Raw genomic sequence first — 17,508 nt, 5'->3', positions numbered from 1 at the left:
AGGTGAATGTAAACAATTCTGCAACCAACAATTGCGCTAGTCCCTCACAAACTGCTACAACTAACACAAGTCCACATCCCTCTCTCCAGTCCTTTATTTTTAATGTTTGAACCTAATCCCTATCCCCCCCACTATCTCTTCCTCATTCCTCGGCCTGATTTCTGTCCTCCCCCAGTCGCCGTCTCCTCCCTCTCTCTGTAAGACGGCTCTGTATGGAATTCAAGGCTCCCTCTCCTTTCCTCGCCGTTCCTTTAATCTGCTACTCAAATCTAACATGACCTCTTTCCTCCTGACTTGCTTTTTTTCCTCTTATTTTTTAACAAGTGTAGTTCTCTCCTCTAACGGTCCTTCTCTCCTTATCCCCGCTGTGACGTTAACAAGCCTGGCTAATTCTGCTTCTCTCCTTTTCCTCTCGCTCTCTCTCGCTCTCTCTCCCTCTTGCCTTTTTCACCATCTCCCTCACCAACCTCCTCCTGTGTTGCAGGGGGAGGAGGCAGGCTCACCTGTTGACTCAAAGCCAGAGGTATTTTAGTTATGGACGCTAGAGTGTGTGTGTGTGTGTGTGTGTGTGTGTGTGTGTGTGTGTGTGTGTGTGTGTGTGTGTGTGTGTGTGTGTGTCTGTGTGTGTCTGTGTGTCTGTGTGTGTCTCTCTGTCGGTCATGCACGGTACACTGTATTTGTTCAGCATGGCCTGTCGCTGTTTTATGGTTGATTAGTTTGCCTCTTCAGGGAATGTTAACCGCCATCTTGTATGCCATGTTTTGTTAGATTCAATTGTATGCAGGGCTATGGGAATTTCTATTTGATGAACAGCACACCAGCATTTTTAATGGATCTCATCTTAGTTCAGTGGTTTTCAACCCTTTTCATATTAAGGCCCATTCATTATTAGGCATTTGAGCCACGGTCCACCATTTGATGAGATTTAGCCTCTTGGACCCAAATCTAGAGAATTCCAAGCTTTATCGGGGTGGTACCATAGGAGAGATAACGGGCAAATGTTTCTCAAAATAACAATTCTAGAAAACAAATTAAGTTTAACAATAATTTAACTCTTGAGAGCGTAAAATCAAAATCCAAACCAAATCCAATAAATTTTACACTCTGAAGAGTAAAAAATCTATAAGGGTCCATTTGGTTTCCAACTCTCCATTATTTAGCTGGGGACCACCTGGAACCCCATCAAGGACCACTTGTTGAAAACCACTGTCTTACTGTAGTTGGATAAACGATGAAACACACAATAGTCTTTTCTGATCGTCGTGGTATTTCGGGAGCTAACGTGAAATCATTCTCTCAAGGTTATATTCTGGCATTCAGCTCTGAACAACAGGAAGAGTAGAATATGTGTGAAATGAAATGTCAGCACTTGTTTAATAGCTTGTACTATGTATGTATTACAGCAATGCCGTTTGTACGTACGTTGTAATCAGGGGGATTAACTGTTATTAGTGAGATAAGCAGGTGCGTTGTGCTTAAACGCTGATTAATAGTGAAATCTTCTGTTTTCACGCTGATGAATATTATAGCACACTAGATGAGACACCTTAAAATCAGTTGATTATTATATTATAAATTCTACAAAGATATTGTTCATCAATGTACTACTACCGTACTACTAGTGTACAGTACAGTATATTGCTGTTATCAGTGTACTATTACCACACTACAGTGTAGTTCAAGCATTGAACTACAGAGGGTGTTTTGTTGAGGTCACTGAGAGGGTTGATCACTCACGGCTTTGTAATCGCTCCACATGGAAGGTTTGGATGTACTGTAGAAGCACGAGACTGTCATTATCTTCTCCAGCAAACGTGTACGTCCAGCCAGCCATTAATGTCTCAGCATTACTGGAAAATCTAGCGCGACTACAATATGTATAGGGACCGTAGATGAAGTTTCCAATGCAGTAAACCGTTTGGTCTCTTTGTCTGTCCATCCGATTGCCTGCCTTCTCCACTCACCTGCAGCACTTTTGCCTCTTTGTCTCTGCACACCCCCCCCCCCCCAATCCTAACTGCAATCCTCAACTTCCTGCTTTGCTTACTACACATCACCCCCCCCACCCCCACCCTCCCCGTCCCGCCTCATCTTAACCACCCTGCCTTGGTCTCCTCCCCCATCTGTTGGACCAGGATCTAGTAGCCACCCCTCGGCCCAAACAGGAGGTACTACTCGTCCCTGCTCTCTCTCTCTGCCGTGTGCTGTACTTTATGTGACCCTCACCACCAGTGTGTGCCGCCATGTCCCGTTGTCCTATCTATCATTGTGACCCTGATGTATTGTTAGAATGAATAGAAACGGCCGTTAGAGTGATTGCTTGCCACAGCTCGTTCAATCATTCAGGTTGTCTTCTTATTCCAACTTGAACACTGTGAACATTATTCACTTTGAAGCAAAGCTGGGACTGTAGTGTGCATGCATGCACCCTCTGCCATTCTATCTGAATATTTAAATCTCTGGAATCAATGGGATGGCTTCTGTCTCGGCAAACAATGCCAAATGCAAATGAGAATATTGCATCAAGTTCTGTCTTCATAACAGCAAAGATTAGCAGACTGCTGTGACACGTACACCACGGCAGTGTGTAAAGCTAATTTATCACAATGCCAGGCTGCTGTACAGCACTTTAGTAAAACAGCGTGTAGGGACATCAAAGCTCTTAGGGGGAAATATTAAGACTCCATTAACATTTTGTCACTGTGATGATCACTGCGGGATCTTTAATCTTCAATGATAGCATCAGTTGAAGGGAACGTTGTCTTATATAGCCAATGGGCTTTAGTCAGCTGGAGAGGTCCTCTGGATTGCTTTTCATTAGAGACATCTCAGGCCAAGAGCAGAAGGGAAAGTTGAAAGTGCTCACATGTTCAGTGGAGCATAATGAGGTTTCTATCTGGAGCTGGTCATCATCCAGTCCTCCATCTGTGCAGCGTGAAGTGCAGTTATTTGTCTCGTTCTACAGAAACAGGATTGGACATTTTGTTTTGTAACATGCACCACCACACCATACCAGAATGTAATTTTACATGGCATTTAAAGATGAAACGACCTCTTAAAAACTCACCCACAAAGACACGTTCCTTTTTTTCAAGTTTAATCCCAGTGTTGTTTAATTCTGGATATGACCTGTGCAATGCCACCGAAAGTGGCTGTTCTAACCCAATGCATCTATGGTCTGCATTTATATAGACTGACTCTATGCATCTATCTGTGTCCACATTTGTGCTCTGCTCACTCCACATGAGTAGCAGTTCTTGGACAAGCCAGACGACGTCCTGCAAAAGCACCAGGCCAGCATCAATGAGCTGAAGAGGGCTCTAAGGCAGCCCAACAGCAAACTGGCCCAGAGGGAGAAACGGCTTTCTTCCACCACCCCTCCTGGAGGCACCCCCGAGAAGAAATCGGTAAGAGTTTGAGACATAGAAACCATGTAACATATACAGTACATCTCTAGGAAGCTAACCACAGTCATGTTTGTAACGTTTGTTGAATGTTTGGCAAAGTATTTATGTCTAGGTGTGCTTCAGTGCTGATAGTGAATACCGTATTACCCTATTCTTTTCCTATTTACATACCAAAATGTTGTGTAATTGTTATATTGGATTGGATCTCGGTCACTTTATTTTATTTACACATTCCCTAAATCTAAGGTTTTGGCAAGTTTGCATGCCAATTTGTCCTTCAGATATTGGTTATAGACTGTCTTTTTGAGTTACCTTGTGAATGAATGATTTGTGTGGTATTATAGTAGTAATAGTAGTAGTAGTAGCAGGAGCAGCGTAATGTTTGAGGCTAGGCTAATGCAACTGTTTACTCTATGTCAACATAGGCCACTGATGATGCCAAATTGATTGACAAACAAGATGTTTATGAAGGAGCCATGGATGTTTTCTCTAAGGTGGAAAGAAATAAGACTTCTCCTTACCCTCAGCACTCTACCGTTAGTAGAGACATGTTTGTGGTCAGCCCTTGGAATCATAAGGAGTCTGTGGATGGTGTGAATGGAAAAGTAACAGATGTGAATGCCAATTTAGCACCATGGGAATCTATGAGATCCAGAACAGGTGGATCGGTGTCCCCAAACTATGAAACTGATCTGACTGCCACGAGACTGAAGGATATAAGCTGCCTGGAAAATGTAGCTGTAGCAACTAATGGCCATGTGCATGACAGCCTTCACACAAAGAATGGGGTTCAAGAGAATGGCTATGCCATTCCAGGAAACATATGCAGCGAACAAAGAACTGAAGGGAAAAACACAGAGTTGCGGCAGCCTCAGTATCAGTGCGACTTTCAAGACAGAATAAAGCACTTTGATGTTCCGGTAGCAGCGGATTCTATACCAAAGGGCGGCGGCGGTGTCGGCGGCGGCACGCTTGAAACTGACAGCAAGCAATCCGACACAAAAGGCCCAAATCCTGAGAGAGCAAAAGACTCGCACTCTGAGGTGCCCAGAATAGTTCCTCTCAAGCCACGGAGATCAAAAAAGTCTTTGAATAAGGGGAACAAAGATGCTGACAACTCTCGGACTCAAACTCAAACCAACAAAGTTGGTGATACACAAATGATGAAATCAATAGAGGGACCTTCTGAAACGACTGCCGTGCAGTCTACCACGTACAGTGTGAGGCAAGACACACCAGGTACCAAACAGGACACAGCTGGCACAGCAGTGTCACTTCAGCAGCAGTTCCAACCTCTTCAATTGCAGAATATTGACTTGCTAGCTCAGCTGGACCTGATGGACGTGAGGGATATCACAGGACTGAGTCAGTGGGCAGGGGGAGGCATGCTCATACACGAAGAACATCTTCAAAACTACCCAGACTTTAGAGACAGCCTCCTCTGTAGCACCATGTTTTCGGGCAGCCACACAACTCCCCCACGAACACTCCCTCTGAAAACCCAGTGGTCCAGAGAGACTGGCATTCGCAACAGGCACAGCAACATAGACACCAGCCACATCCACTACAGGAACTCCAGCCAAGAAGCAACCAAGAGGAAGCAAGCGGTAAACCATCTGTCCCGCTACCCGTGCTTGCCCATCATCGGAAACTAAAACATTGCATGCAGCTTCAGGCGATATTGTTCAAACCTTGTTTTAACCATTTACAAAATGTACACATACTTCAGAACACCATGTGGCTATGTATGAGAGGGTAAAAACGCTCACGGGCCCTCGCATCGCATCATTGCCCGACTTAATTCACGTCCATGGCCCCAGGAGCTTATTAAACTCTCTCTGGTTTCCCTCCGCAAAGCTTAACATCTGCTTGGCCATCCTAGAACCCTACAGGCCTTTTAAGCAAAGCCTTCATTGCTTAAACAGTTGTTGGCCCTCGTATAGCCCCGCCTTAACTTGTCACGTTAACACCCCGGTGGTCTCTCCTTCCAACATCACCCTTTTCCCTCCCCGACTAAAGGTGGTTGCTGTTGCAAGGAGCGCAAGACCTTCCGACCATCTTTGTCTGAAGCTTTTTCCTTAAATGTAAATGTTCTTTTTTTCCCCCCCTAAATGGCTGAGATGGACATTTATTTCTATCAGATGTTCAGACTTGGCACCTCTGTAGCAGTAGTGATCAATGGAAAACCCATTAGGTGGAACCGTTGGGCTGCAGAGATGCCAAAAAGCTTCAGGGCTTCGGCATCCACATACAGCAGCTGCCACTGTAAAAGTCCCTCTTCGTTGTGTTCATCTATCCCTCAGTCCCACACCACAGAACACCTTTTTGTATACTAAACAGTAACACTTCATTTGTATATATTTTTAAAGCATTATTTGAATGTCTAACAATTCAAAACCAATTAGTTTCAGTACCTACAAAGAGCAGAACTTGATTTTTCCAGCAACAATGCTGCCAAAAAAGTGAGACTTTTACAATGGCTACATACGTATCTCTGTGCCCTATCTGTAATTATATGATCTGAATCCTGGGATATTTTAGAACCTAACCTCAACTGTGCATGGCATCACCATTGCACTTCCAGCCATTTTAATGATGTCAATTCAAGCTTGAGAATACATCCGATGTGCATGCTACTTAAAATAGCCTGAAGCTTTTAGAATCTCTGGGGGGAAGTGGGCGGGTCATATCTCAAGTTTGGCATAAGCGCAGCAGTTGTCAGACCTGTCAGGTATTTTCATTTTTTTAAATTAATGGCAATGCAGTAAAGTTAGGTACTGTACGCATTAGCAAATGCAATTAGCTTAAAAGCTTTATGTACACACGTACACACACACACACACACACACACACACACACACACACACACACACACACACACACACACACACACACACACACACACACACACACACACACACACACACAGATGAATGAGCTTTCACGCAATATAAAATGAATGCACTCTTCAACCTTGTGTTGTGCTGCAAACAGCATACCATAATGTATTTGTCAATACAGTGACGGAGATGACCATTTCATTCTGTTGTTCTTGAACTCCTAAAAAGTTTATAGCCTATCACACCACTGCAAAGTAAGCCAAAAATGGCTCTCGGGTTGATTATGGATTTATTGCAGACTGTTATTTTCTCTCTATGCTGTCTATAGGAGACACCCTCTACACCTGCCATTCACGAGGAGTTTCTCAGCGAAGCCTCAGTGAGTCAGCTCTCATCTCTGCTTATTTCTTTTTTCTACTTATTAGTAGAAATAAGACAACAAACTTCAAAGCTAGCTATTGTAAAATCCTGAGTGTTCATATAACTCTGAGAGTGTATGTAACCAAATTATTTAGGCCCTTGCTAACTCTGGGCCGCAGCGCCATATGCCTTATGCATAATCTTTTTTGGCATTTTTTTTAAATACATTTAAAATAGTGGAAATAGACGATTTACACAGTGTGAGCTTGAGCTTGTACAGTAGATTGGTTATTTTCAGTATTTCAAAATGTATTAAAAAACACAGGAATTGACCTGGGTTTGATTGAAAAAGGTTTTGAGGCAACTGCATAACTGGTTTGTGGGGAGAAGCACACCATTGCAGCCACATTTTTACATTTTTGTCATCGTCCTGACTCTGCATGCAATGACCAAATTAGTCCCATAATAAACGTCCCAAAGCATTTATTTAGTTTAAAGCAGCACATTGTGAGAAAAGACTCATTCATTGCACAACCTTCTCCTAATATCTGTCGTGCAGAGGGAGCCATGGGAGAGACGCCTGGGGTCTGTTTCGGAGGACGACCAGGACCACGACATGCTGTACCTGAAGGAGACCCACCTGGGCATCGAGCGCAAGTGCTCCAGCATCACGGTCAGCTCCACGTCCAGCCTGGAGGCCGAGGTGGACTTCACCGTCCTCATGGACCTCCACACGGGCATGGAGGAGTTCTCCAAGGGCATGACGGAGCTCGGCGGGAGGGATTTGTCACCAGACGGGGGTCTTCGCTTCAGCATTGACCTGCTCCAGCAGCAGCAGGTCGCCCCCGAGCTGCCACCTCCCCTAGTGTCAGCACCTCTCGCCAGAGGAGCAAGTAGCAGCCCTCCAGCCAAGCTCGTCCAGGCAGATGAGGGCCAAAGGCCAGAGGCCAAACGGCACGATGGTCAGGTACACCGACATTGTCTTCTTTTCTTTCTTTAGGCTATTGACTATATGCAGGCAGGCCGCGCCGTCCATCTTGCCAGCAAGGTGGTAACTAGGTGCAATTTCCCATTGACATTCATTCATCCAAACCGAAAAGTCCTATCTGATTGTATTAAACAACTTCAACTAACCAACATTGTAGGTGTACGAAAAGCTTGAATTATCCTCTTTCTATCTGCAAAGTGTTTGAGTTTGGAAGTGCTCAGTGGATATCACTAACGGCCCTGCGTACCACCTGCAGAAGGCAGCAGGATGTTGCTTTACTGATACCGAGTGCTTCCAAACTCTGACACTTAGAAAAATAATCACCTGCAAGGAATTTCTTGACAGGAAGTAGTCTGTTTTATGAAACAAACACTTTGCACATAGAAACAGGATAATTCAAGCTTTTCGTTCAGCTGCAATGTTGGTGAGTGAGTTTGACGTTGTTTAACTTTGGAAATTGGGAAATTGCACCTAGTTACCACCTTGCTGGCAAGATGGACACGGTCTGCATATGGTCAATAGAGAGTATGCGCATGCATTACGCCCCCCTCATCTAGACTGAGTGGAAAAACATTGAGCATTGGAGTTTGGAAACGCTTGTTGGAAATCACACAACAGTCCTGTGTATCACCTGTTTCTAAATGTCACGTAATGCAGGAGGCAGCAGGATGTTGCGTGAAGAAGACTGCTTCCAAACTGACACTTGAAAAATAATCACTTGCATGGAATTTGCACATACGTAGAAAGAGGATATTTAAAGCTTTCCATACACCTGCATCGTTGGGTTAGTTTAACGTCAGATTCAACATTTCTTCCCGGATGTATGGGCTGTCAAGGCCACTCAATAGGCGTTCCCGCTTAACTTCTGGGTACGATGATGTCACGCGCGAAGTTATGACTGACGTGACATGTATCAATGGTCAATGTTCTGTCTACCGGTAATTTCAGATTTTCCCTTAGATGTTGAAGGTGAATAATTGGACGGCTGATTTCAAAGGGCAGTGCTTTTCAAAAGTCCTCGGTGCAATCATTAAAACATGGCTCGGCTCGCTCTGCTTCCTTCCCTCAAGCCTGTTGTGCCGAAAAAACCAAAGAGGTCAGTGCCCGTGTCGTCGTCGGTGGACAGAGATCAGCAGTCACACAGAGACACACACAGTCGTGTCAGTGTCACCTCCTACACAGCGCTGAGCAGAGAGGCCAGTGATGTCATGGCCCCGCCCACCGCGAGGAGGACCGATGACGATGTTATGGCCCCGCCCACCGCGAGGAGGACCGATGGTGATGTCATGGCCCCGCCCACCGCGAGGAGGACCGATGGCGATGTCATGGCCCCGCCCACCGCGAGGAGGACCGATGGCGATGTCATGGCCCCGCCCACCGCGAGGAGGACCGATGGTGATGTCATGGCCCCGCCCACCGCGAGGAGGACCGATGGCGATGTCATGGCCCCGCCCACCGCGAGGAGGACCGATGGCGATGTCATGGCCGTTCCAGTGGTGAGGAAGACTGACGTGAGGACCGAGACGCAGCCCAATGGCTCAGAGGTCACCACTACTATCGTGGAGTTCACAAATCAGGTAATGGAAAAACGCAATCGTGTTTATGATCAAGATAAAAAATCACACTATTGATCATGATGTTGGATAACATGCGGTGGACAAAGGGTAGGTAGTACAAAAATGTTAATATGAAATATTTAACTTTATAATTATAATTTCTTTATACATTTATATTTTAATACAAAGTAAATTGATACGGATTGGAATAACCACTATACTGTATAGGACAAGGCACTTGATGACAATCTGTATGTTTCAGGATCATGGAATCGTTGGCTTAGGAGAAGTTCCTTATTCTACAAGAGAGAGTGTCTCTCCCGTGAGTAAAAACTGCTTGACCTTTCCGATTTTAAAATGACCCGGGATAGCTGTTACTAACTCTCTTTAGTTCTCGAGAGATGTTCTCCCGCAATGTTAAAATATAAGACTCTTATCCAAAGACCTGAATGGCTGACGGGACACCCCTAAATGGTAAATGGTAAATGGTGCATTTATATAGCGCTTTTATCCAAGGCGCTTTACATAGATTGTGCATTACATTCACCCATTCACACACACATTCATACACCGATTGCGGCGGAAGCCATGCAAGGTACCAACCAGCACATCGGGAGCAATTTGGGGTTCAGTGTCTTGCCCAAGGACACTTCGACATGTAGACAGGAGGAGCCGGGATTCGAACCGCCGACCCATGGATCATTGGACGACCTGCTCTACCTCTTGAGCCACAGTCGCCCCTCAATGTAGATAGATAGCAACATTTCAAGGGAACAGGAAAACAGGGTATTATATTGTGAAAAATCTGTAGAAGTAATTTTCACTGCTATCGAAAATATTCCCATTGGAAGTCAAAAGTGATCGACTGAATGTTGCAACAATTAGAATAGGAATCAGTCTCTAAAGATCTTTTGTCAAATAAATACCGGTATTTAATTTGCCTGCATCATTAAAACAATACAACTTGTATTCCTGTGGTGTTTCTCCATATAGTGTACTAGTATAACTAGCATACAAGTGTTGTTGATTTTGAAGTGTGCGTGCATGTGTGTTGTATCTAATGTACTTGTCTTAACTGCTCAGATTCATATGGGTAGTCTGGGAAGAGAGTCGACCAGGTCGCCTATTCTCCTCGCTGAAAACGTCACCTCGGCAACCACTCAGGTCACAAAGGTAGGAACCCCTCATTAAAAACTGCATATCATGCATTTATTCCCCATTTCATTGTACAAGGGTGTCACACATAATTATGTAGTGAAACTGGCCGATCTACAAGCTCACAATGCATCGCAATGCTATGTACGTGTTGTAAGCTTGTTTCACTTTCCTTAGGTTATATAAATATTTTAATAATGAAAACTATTATGAAGAGGTAAAGTTACGCTTTTAATGAAAGACTTCTGCAGTGCCTCCTCGTGGCCACACACGGTAACTGGGTACTACAAATACTATTAACGTTGAGTGACTGCAGTTTCTTCCAGCGGTGAAATATCCCTTTAAGTCTAAATGCTGTTGTGTGTTGCAGACGGTGAAAGGGGGGTATTCAGAAACCAGGATTGAGAAGAGGATCATAATCACAGGAGATGATGACGTGGACCAGGAACAGGTGGGTTTAGATGGAGGAGGGATTGCTACAGTATGAAGACAGCTGCAAGATGATATCCATCAATTGTTTCATTCTGTAAAGGCTAGTTCAGATTCAGATGACGGATCTGTGGTGAGATCAAACCGATGTAGAATGTTGCAGAGTAAAATGTCATTGGTGTGATCATATACCTGTCTGTCTGTCTGTCTAGCACAGACACTGGTTATAGCAACTGATTACTACACAAACAGGACCAGCAGCACTTAAAAAGACACACATACACGGCACACAGAGAGATGCGTGATTCTACTAATGGGTTGGTTTCTGAAGTCCCGGAAGAGACACGCTGTGATCGGCCAGTAGTTAAGTGCACTTTGAGCCACTTTGAGTGACAGTTGGGGCAAACGCTCACCCCAAAACATGATTTATGGCCCGGGCTGGCCTAGCAGTCCGGGCACCTATAGGCTGCTTATCCTTAAGCTTGACAGTGTGTTGCAGGCTCGACTCTGCGTGTCTGCTGTCACTCCCCATAAACATATTTTACGACAGTGCCTATCGGTACATAACTCAAGTCGCTAGAGCAAACTTCGCAACGTTCGGCATGGCGACTCGCTCCCTTTTGGTCGCTCGCCGGTGCCTCTCGTGGCTCAAGTTCGCTTGAGACGGCGTGCCTCCGACACGGTAAAAAAATAAAAATAATCTGCGGTTATTGGAAAGATGGTGGTGGCAGCAGGATTCGATACCAGGAGTTTGGATTTAAAGCCTTCCTCTGATTGGCCTATACCAAAAGGTCCCCTTGACCCTTCTGTGACGCACGCAGACGCTTGCCTTCCCTGAAATGGCACCTGAGATATAGACGCCCCAGAACCCAAGGAGGCGTCTACCCATCTATGTCTATGCTATAACCTGCCATGTTGATCTCTCTGTCTATGCTATAACCTGCCATGTTGATCTCTCTGTCTATGCTATAACCTGCCATGTTGATCTCTCTGTCTATGCTATAACCTGCCATGTTGATCTTTAATTAGCAGTATTTGCCACACCTACAGTAGGTGTGATTTGCTTCAAGTCGCGCTATTGAAATGAACAAACAGACATTTAACATTGTAATTCTACTTCATATACTGTACTATAACTCAATGGAGTAAACTGATCAAAGGCACCGCTTACTGCACGCTGGGAGTGATGTTTAAATCTCCAAATTGTTTACACACTGTTTTAGCAACTATATTGAATGTAGACGTCACAAGATGCATCGATAGGCATAGATCTCCGATCGTCTAGCTACGCAAGACTAATTGGATGAAGATATACACATAGAAATAGAAATGTTCTCCAGAAACACAAGAGAGAGGCAAATGTCATTTGTAGTTGTAGAAAAATCACCACATTCAACAGAAAATGTACATTGACTCCTACCATAACAAATAATAACTATTTCACTCCGTTGCAGGCCCTGGCTATTGCAATACAGGAAGCCAAGCAACAGCATCCAGACATGCTGGTCACCAAGGCTGTGGTTGTCAGGGAAACGGAATCATCCACTGAGGACCCACATGGAACAACTGAGGTACAGGAGCTGGCTCAACTTCAAACAACAATAGCTGGCTCTGTTGCAGCCCTGTGGTTCTCAAAGTGGGTTCCGGGGGGACCCCCAGGGGTCATTGAGAGGGTTCCAGAGGGTCTCCAGGTAAAATGTGTTAATACAGTGACAAAATCGGTTTAACCACTTTAAATATAATATTGACTATTTGAAAATAGCCATACAAGCTCACAGTGTGCGTGATGCAATGTATTGTGAGCTTAGCTTGTAGATCTATTTTCAAAAAGTCTTGAAAGAAATTTAATAATTTGTAATAATTTTTTGGGGGTCCTTGACATCAACAAAAGGTTTGAGAACCACTGTTAAAGCTTGACTGAATTTCTAAATAATTATTAAGGTTGATGTTCTCTCTCTCTCTCTTTTCCTTTTTTTCTGCAGTCCTGATTTTCTACTGTCAAGAGTGAGATTGCCCCCTTTAGGAACATGTCTCAGTGCCCGATCTGAGATTGCCACACATTGCCCATCAACAGATAACTGCCCAAGTGATGGAGACTGGACACACACACACACACACACACACATGCCCACACACACGCACGCACGCACACACACCCCAAAATCCTCGTCTTCTCTCAACCTCTTTAACTGGACGCCTTCAAAACCACCATTGTCAAACCAACATAAATTGTGCTTTATTTATATGTCCCTGTCGCTCCGGTGATGAGAGATGACAGGATGCTGATCAGCATGATGGACATGCCGCAGCTGAAGGGATTACCCTGAACAACCTTTCGTGATCCTTGATTAGCTGACAATGTGGATCGAGAAGAATCCCTAATGTCGGGAGCAGCTTAAGGGATAAGCCTACTAAATACTCCCCCACACCTATACAGTGTGGCGTTATTTAAACCCACTTGTCTCAGTGTAATTATCTTGGAGAGGAGATGGTTGGGAACCTTTTTTTGTTTGTTTTTTGTTTGTTTTTTAATTATCTGTGCTCTTGTGTCAATGTAAAACACTCGGAGGCTACGGCTTGCACCCGTCCCGCGTTGACAATACCAACTGGAAGATCAAACAGTCAGACAAAATCGATTGGCCAAACTACTTCAACTGCAACTTCAACTGCTCTAGCATGTCCTGCTGTGAGTAACGTCGACCTCACTCACCCCGCCAGCCCCGACCGTAGAACTCAAACGCCTCACACCACAGCAGCCGTCTGTGCTCGATAACATATAAAGACCTTTCTTTGTAAAGACACTAGTATCCGTTAGACTTTAGCTCCAGTACTGTTGAAATGCATGCGGTGAAGCAGGGTTTTAGTGATGGTAGAACAACAAAACCTACCCTTAGTTTTCATACTTATGCAGCCAGCAAACTCCATACATTTGCTTCATGTTTAACCCATTACAGTACTACCTGGGGATATTACTATACGTTATGTTATAGTGAGGGGAGCCTGAACAACAGTTCAACGCCAGGTCTACCATTTATGACCAAACTTCCCTTTCACCTCCCTTGATGGTTTTGAAAATCTAATGTGATGCGAGTGGGGAATGTCACTTTGAGGAATTTCTACAAATGGTGTGTGGTTAAAGGGCAATACAGGCACATGCTGTGTTCTTCATAAACTTTAATCATGTAGTTCTACAGTATGTGCGTGTTGCTGTTCCAGAATGAGTCCAGGTTTCCTCCCTTATCCCTTAGTATTATTAAGTTATGCTTTTCAGATTCAGGTGAATGCAGTATGGGAACTTTGTGTAGCAAACACATAGAGTAGGCTCACGCCCCTTGTTCAAGTTGCCAAATGCGCTTCTGCATCACATAAACTACTATCTGACATAATGTTTGCATGATAATGTCTTGCATTATTAGATTTGAGTGATATTAATATTAACTCATAACAATGGTGGAACAAGAAATGATATCGGAACTTCTTGGATGAATATGGTAGACTGATAACGTCCAGTGAAAACATGAAAAAAGAAATGACAAAAAAGGGAAGAAGGTACAAAATATGGAGAATGAGAAAACTCATAATAAGGAATCAGGAAATTAAGCCTCCCAAACAGGAAACTGAAATCATTAATGCAGCGTATTCATCACAGAAAGTGGGCACACAACAGATTCCGTTTTGTTAATCCAAATGTCAAAATAGGACAATTACATCCTTTATCGTACTCATGTTACTGTTGATGTTCCAGTGTGTATAATATTAATAATACTAATTATATATATATATATTATATATATATTATATATATATATATATATATATATATATATATATATATATATATATACACACATACAGTATAAAATAACATTGGTTAGACTCTTATGTGCCTGTTTTCATTAATCTTTGTTCTGATATCAAACCTTTCACACTATGAATTAAACATGTCTGGCACATTATGAATTACAGCCCATTAAATAATTCTCCCCCAACCAACATTTTTACAAGTAATATCTGGGAGCAGGATATGTCATTATCTTCAGACTGGTGTGTTTTGGTACAGTACATGAATGTTAGAAGGATGCCATAGACTTTGTAATGTGCCAATGTAAGTAGCAGTCACATTGTACAGTTTTTTTGTATCAACCTTCCAACAACTTTATATTAAGAACATACTTTTCATGACTGATGGGTTATTAAGTTATTGGCATAAGTATGACATGGTAAAGTTACCCTTTAATTCAAGGATCCTAGCATTACATTACTTGCCAAATATCTGCCACCCTGGCTAAAAAAGCTTCAACATTTCTAATTTTCAGCTAATTTATGGAGAAAAATGTCTGTTTAAAGAAACTGCTGTCTGGTTTATGAAAACATTGGCTTTCAGTCACTTAACCAAACCTTTTAAAGTCAAAGTGCAGATGTGTGTGTATGTTGTCTTATCTGTGGAGTGTGGACAGCCATATGTTCTTTTTAAAATCCTTTCAAATGTGACTAACTCAAAAGATATTGGGGTGTCAACCAGAAACCGGTCAGTAGCCAAGCAAACTGCGGAGTGCAAAAATGGTGCTGTATGGTATGGTGCATTCTTGTGAATAATGTAATTTCAGACTAGTGGCAAAGGTACTGTTGTACACTAGGGGGTGCCAGATACCCAAGAGAAGAGAGCCAGTGTGTTCAGCAACATGCATAACTGTGTAAGTCCAATTCCTTCCATTACCATCTGTCACCGAGGAGGGAAAATAAATGGTGAATTCTAAAATTAACCTTGGATCAACATTTAAAGGGCAAATCTAGCCAGAAGAAGCCTGACAACTAATCAACCAGACTGTGATATTACATCATAGACACTTGGCTGTGGGGCAGAGATTTTCGGTGCCAAATCCTGATTGGATGACCACTGCCTGACCCCCATGAACCTAGCTGAACCCCCTAGCCCGCTCTTGTCTGTACAGAGACCTGCTTTCTCCTCTGCAGTCTCTTCCTCTTTAGCTGTGCGATGCTCCCATTGCTTGGTGCTGTGTCTTTGCTGTACAGTGTACTTCCTTCTACATGAATAAATAAGTGAAAATACATGAGGTGAGAGGGGGATCCTCTTTGCTATCCCCGGGCCCTACTAACCGTTTCTTAAATGTAAGAAAAGAGTGGCATAGCCTACTGTGTGCATACTGTGTTAAAATATGTAACAATCTTCTAAAGTGAAATCACTGCTACCATGGTTAGGGTTAGGGATTAGGAACAAATTCCTAGATGGTTCAAGATGCCTTGTAATTCCTTCCTTTAAAAAAAAGGGGAAACAAGAAGCCTAACATTTTGCCTTGGCAGTGCACCTGTCTCCCTGTATAGTGATTAGTGAATAGTTGTACCTTGTAAAATAGATAACCTGTAATGGCTGAATCCCCAAACAAAGCCTGTTTTGTTTTATATCTGATGGTATTAGTTTTATTATTAATTTCTTACTCAAGTGAGTTCACACTGAATATTTTGTTTGTAATGATTTCAAAGCCTAGTGTGAAGGTTTTCGTTTTGCATATTAATGGGGACTTTTCACTCCAGCCAAGATACTTAATTTAAAAAACATTAGCATGCAATCCCACACCTCTGGCTGAAGGTAATGTTAGTTGTGGGAAATGAAACCATTAACATTATTACCCGCTTCTGCTGTATTTTTACGGATTTGGGGGTTTTCTAGGTGTGTATGTACGGAATTGCCAATCCGTGTTTGAGTAAGATCGAGCAGATCTTTACCCATGATCGACATGGCAACTGTAAAAGGGTCTAAGGTGATCTCTGAGTAACAGGAAGTCAGGACGACAGGACCAGAACGCTTCTGGAATATATTTGATCAATGTTGACTGATAAAATGTAGAATACATTTTCAGGTGCGTACGGTGCAGCATAAGACTTGATTGTCACTGGTCTCCCACCAATGCCAATTTAGAACATAAGTTACAGTAGAAGACAAAGGGACTTCTGGAACGGTACCGTCAGTAGCTTGAAGGTCAGAATCATTTGTTGTATTAGTTATTTGAAGCTTGACCTTTAGCTTGAATTACCCCATTGATTAATTAAGACCTGAGACCAGATTCTACAAATGTCTTCTAAATCATGACAGTTTTCTGAAAAACCTATCAGTGGTGCTCAAATCTTTTCATGTCAAGGACCCCCAAAATGATATGTAATTGGCCACAGACCGCCATCTGAAAATGTGTTGTTCCAGGGACCCCCCTGAAGCAAAGATAAGAGTTAAAAAACGTTCCCTGTGAAAGAATATACTGTATATTCAAAGGTTACACATTTCCACGATTTTTCAAAAATAGCAGATCTACAAGCTTACCTATAATACAAAGTATAAAATAATGGTTAAAGTGGTTAAACGCTAAAGCGACACAGATGCGTTCCAGGTCTTAATGGATTGGCTAACTATGTGCATGATGGTATTTTCAAGCAACATTCATCGACAAACCAAAGAAATGCCATTATGGTGACAAATCAACTTTTGGCGGGAAAACAAACAATTTCAATTATACCAGGTTTGAACGTTCAACCTATTTACCGATTAAACTTGTGCAGATATTCACATAAAATCAGGTGAACATCCCAGCAAAAATGCTCACAAAGAAAAGGAAACAAGGAAATGGTTAGCTGATCGCTATGCTATGGTATGTGCATTAAGCCTCAGCCGTATGTCCACGTCAAAGGAGGAGATGTGAAAAATGGCATTATGTTTATTAAAAGCAGGTTGATCCATTCAGACATCCTAAGCAACGTAGATA

At 43.0% G+C, this 17,508-nt stretch overlaps 1 protein-coding gene across 1 annotated transcript in view; it reads left to right on the top strand.

Annotated features, from left to right (window-relative positions):
• Window positions 1-12,875, top strand: part of LOC310861316 (band 4.1-like protein 1) — a 57,013-nt gene extending 44,138 nt beyond the window's left edge. Inside the window, exons 13-24 of the mRNA XM_083768727.1 lie at window positions 485-523; window positions 2,136-2,168; window positions 3,252-3,407; window positions 6,576-6,626; window positions 7,167-7,574; window positions 8,666-8,827; window positions 9,101-9,172; window positions 9,414-9,473; window positions 10,235-10,324; window positions 10,677-10,757; window positions 12,190-12,306; window positions 12,718-12,875. Of these exons, the coding sequence (XP_083624853.1) occupies window positions 485-523; window positions 2,136-2,168; window positions 3,252-3,407; window positions 6,576-6,626; window positions 7,167-7,574; window positions 8,666-8,827; window positions 9,101-9,172; window positions 9,414-9,473; window positions 10,235-10,324; window positions 10,677-10,757; window positions 12,190-12,306; window positions 12,718-12,723 (1,275 nt within the window). The 3' untranslated portion in view covers window positions 12,724-12,875. The remainder of the gene's footprint in view (window positions 1-484; window positions 524-2,135; window positions 2,169-3,251; window positions 3,408-6,575; window positions 6,627-7,166; window positions 7,575-8,665; window positions 8,828-9,100; window positions 9,173-9,413; window positions 9,474-10,234; window positions 10,325-10,676; window positions 10,758-12,189; window positions 12,307-12,717) is intronic.
• The last annotated feature ends 4,633 nt before the right edge of the window (window positions 12,876-17,508 follow it).

Source organism: Protomyctophum parallelum, assembly GCF_964188405.1.
Source record: "Protomyctophum parallelum genome assembly, chromosome: 7".
Classification (NCBI taxonomy): domain Eukaryota; kingdom Metazoa; phylum Chordata; class Actinopteri; order Myctophiformes; family Myctophidae; genus Protomyctophum; species Protomyctophum parallelum.
Note: the sequence above shows the minus strand (reverse complement) of the source record. Positions and strands in the feature narration are given on the sequence as shown.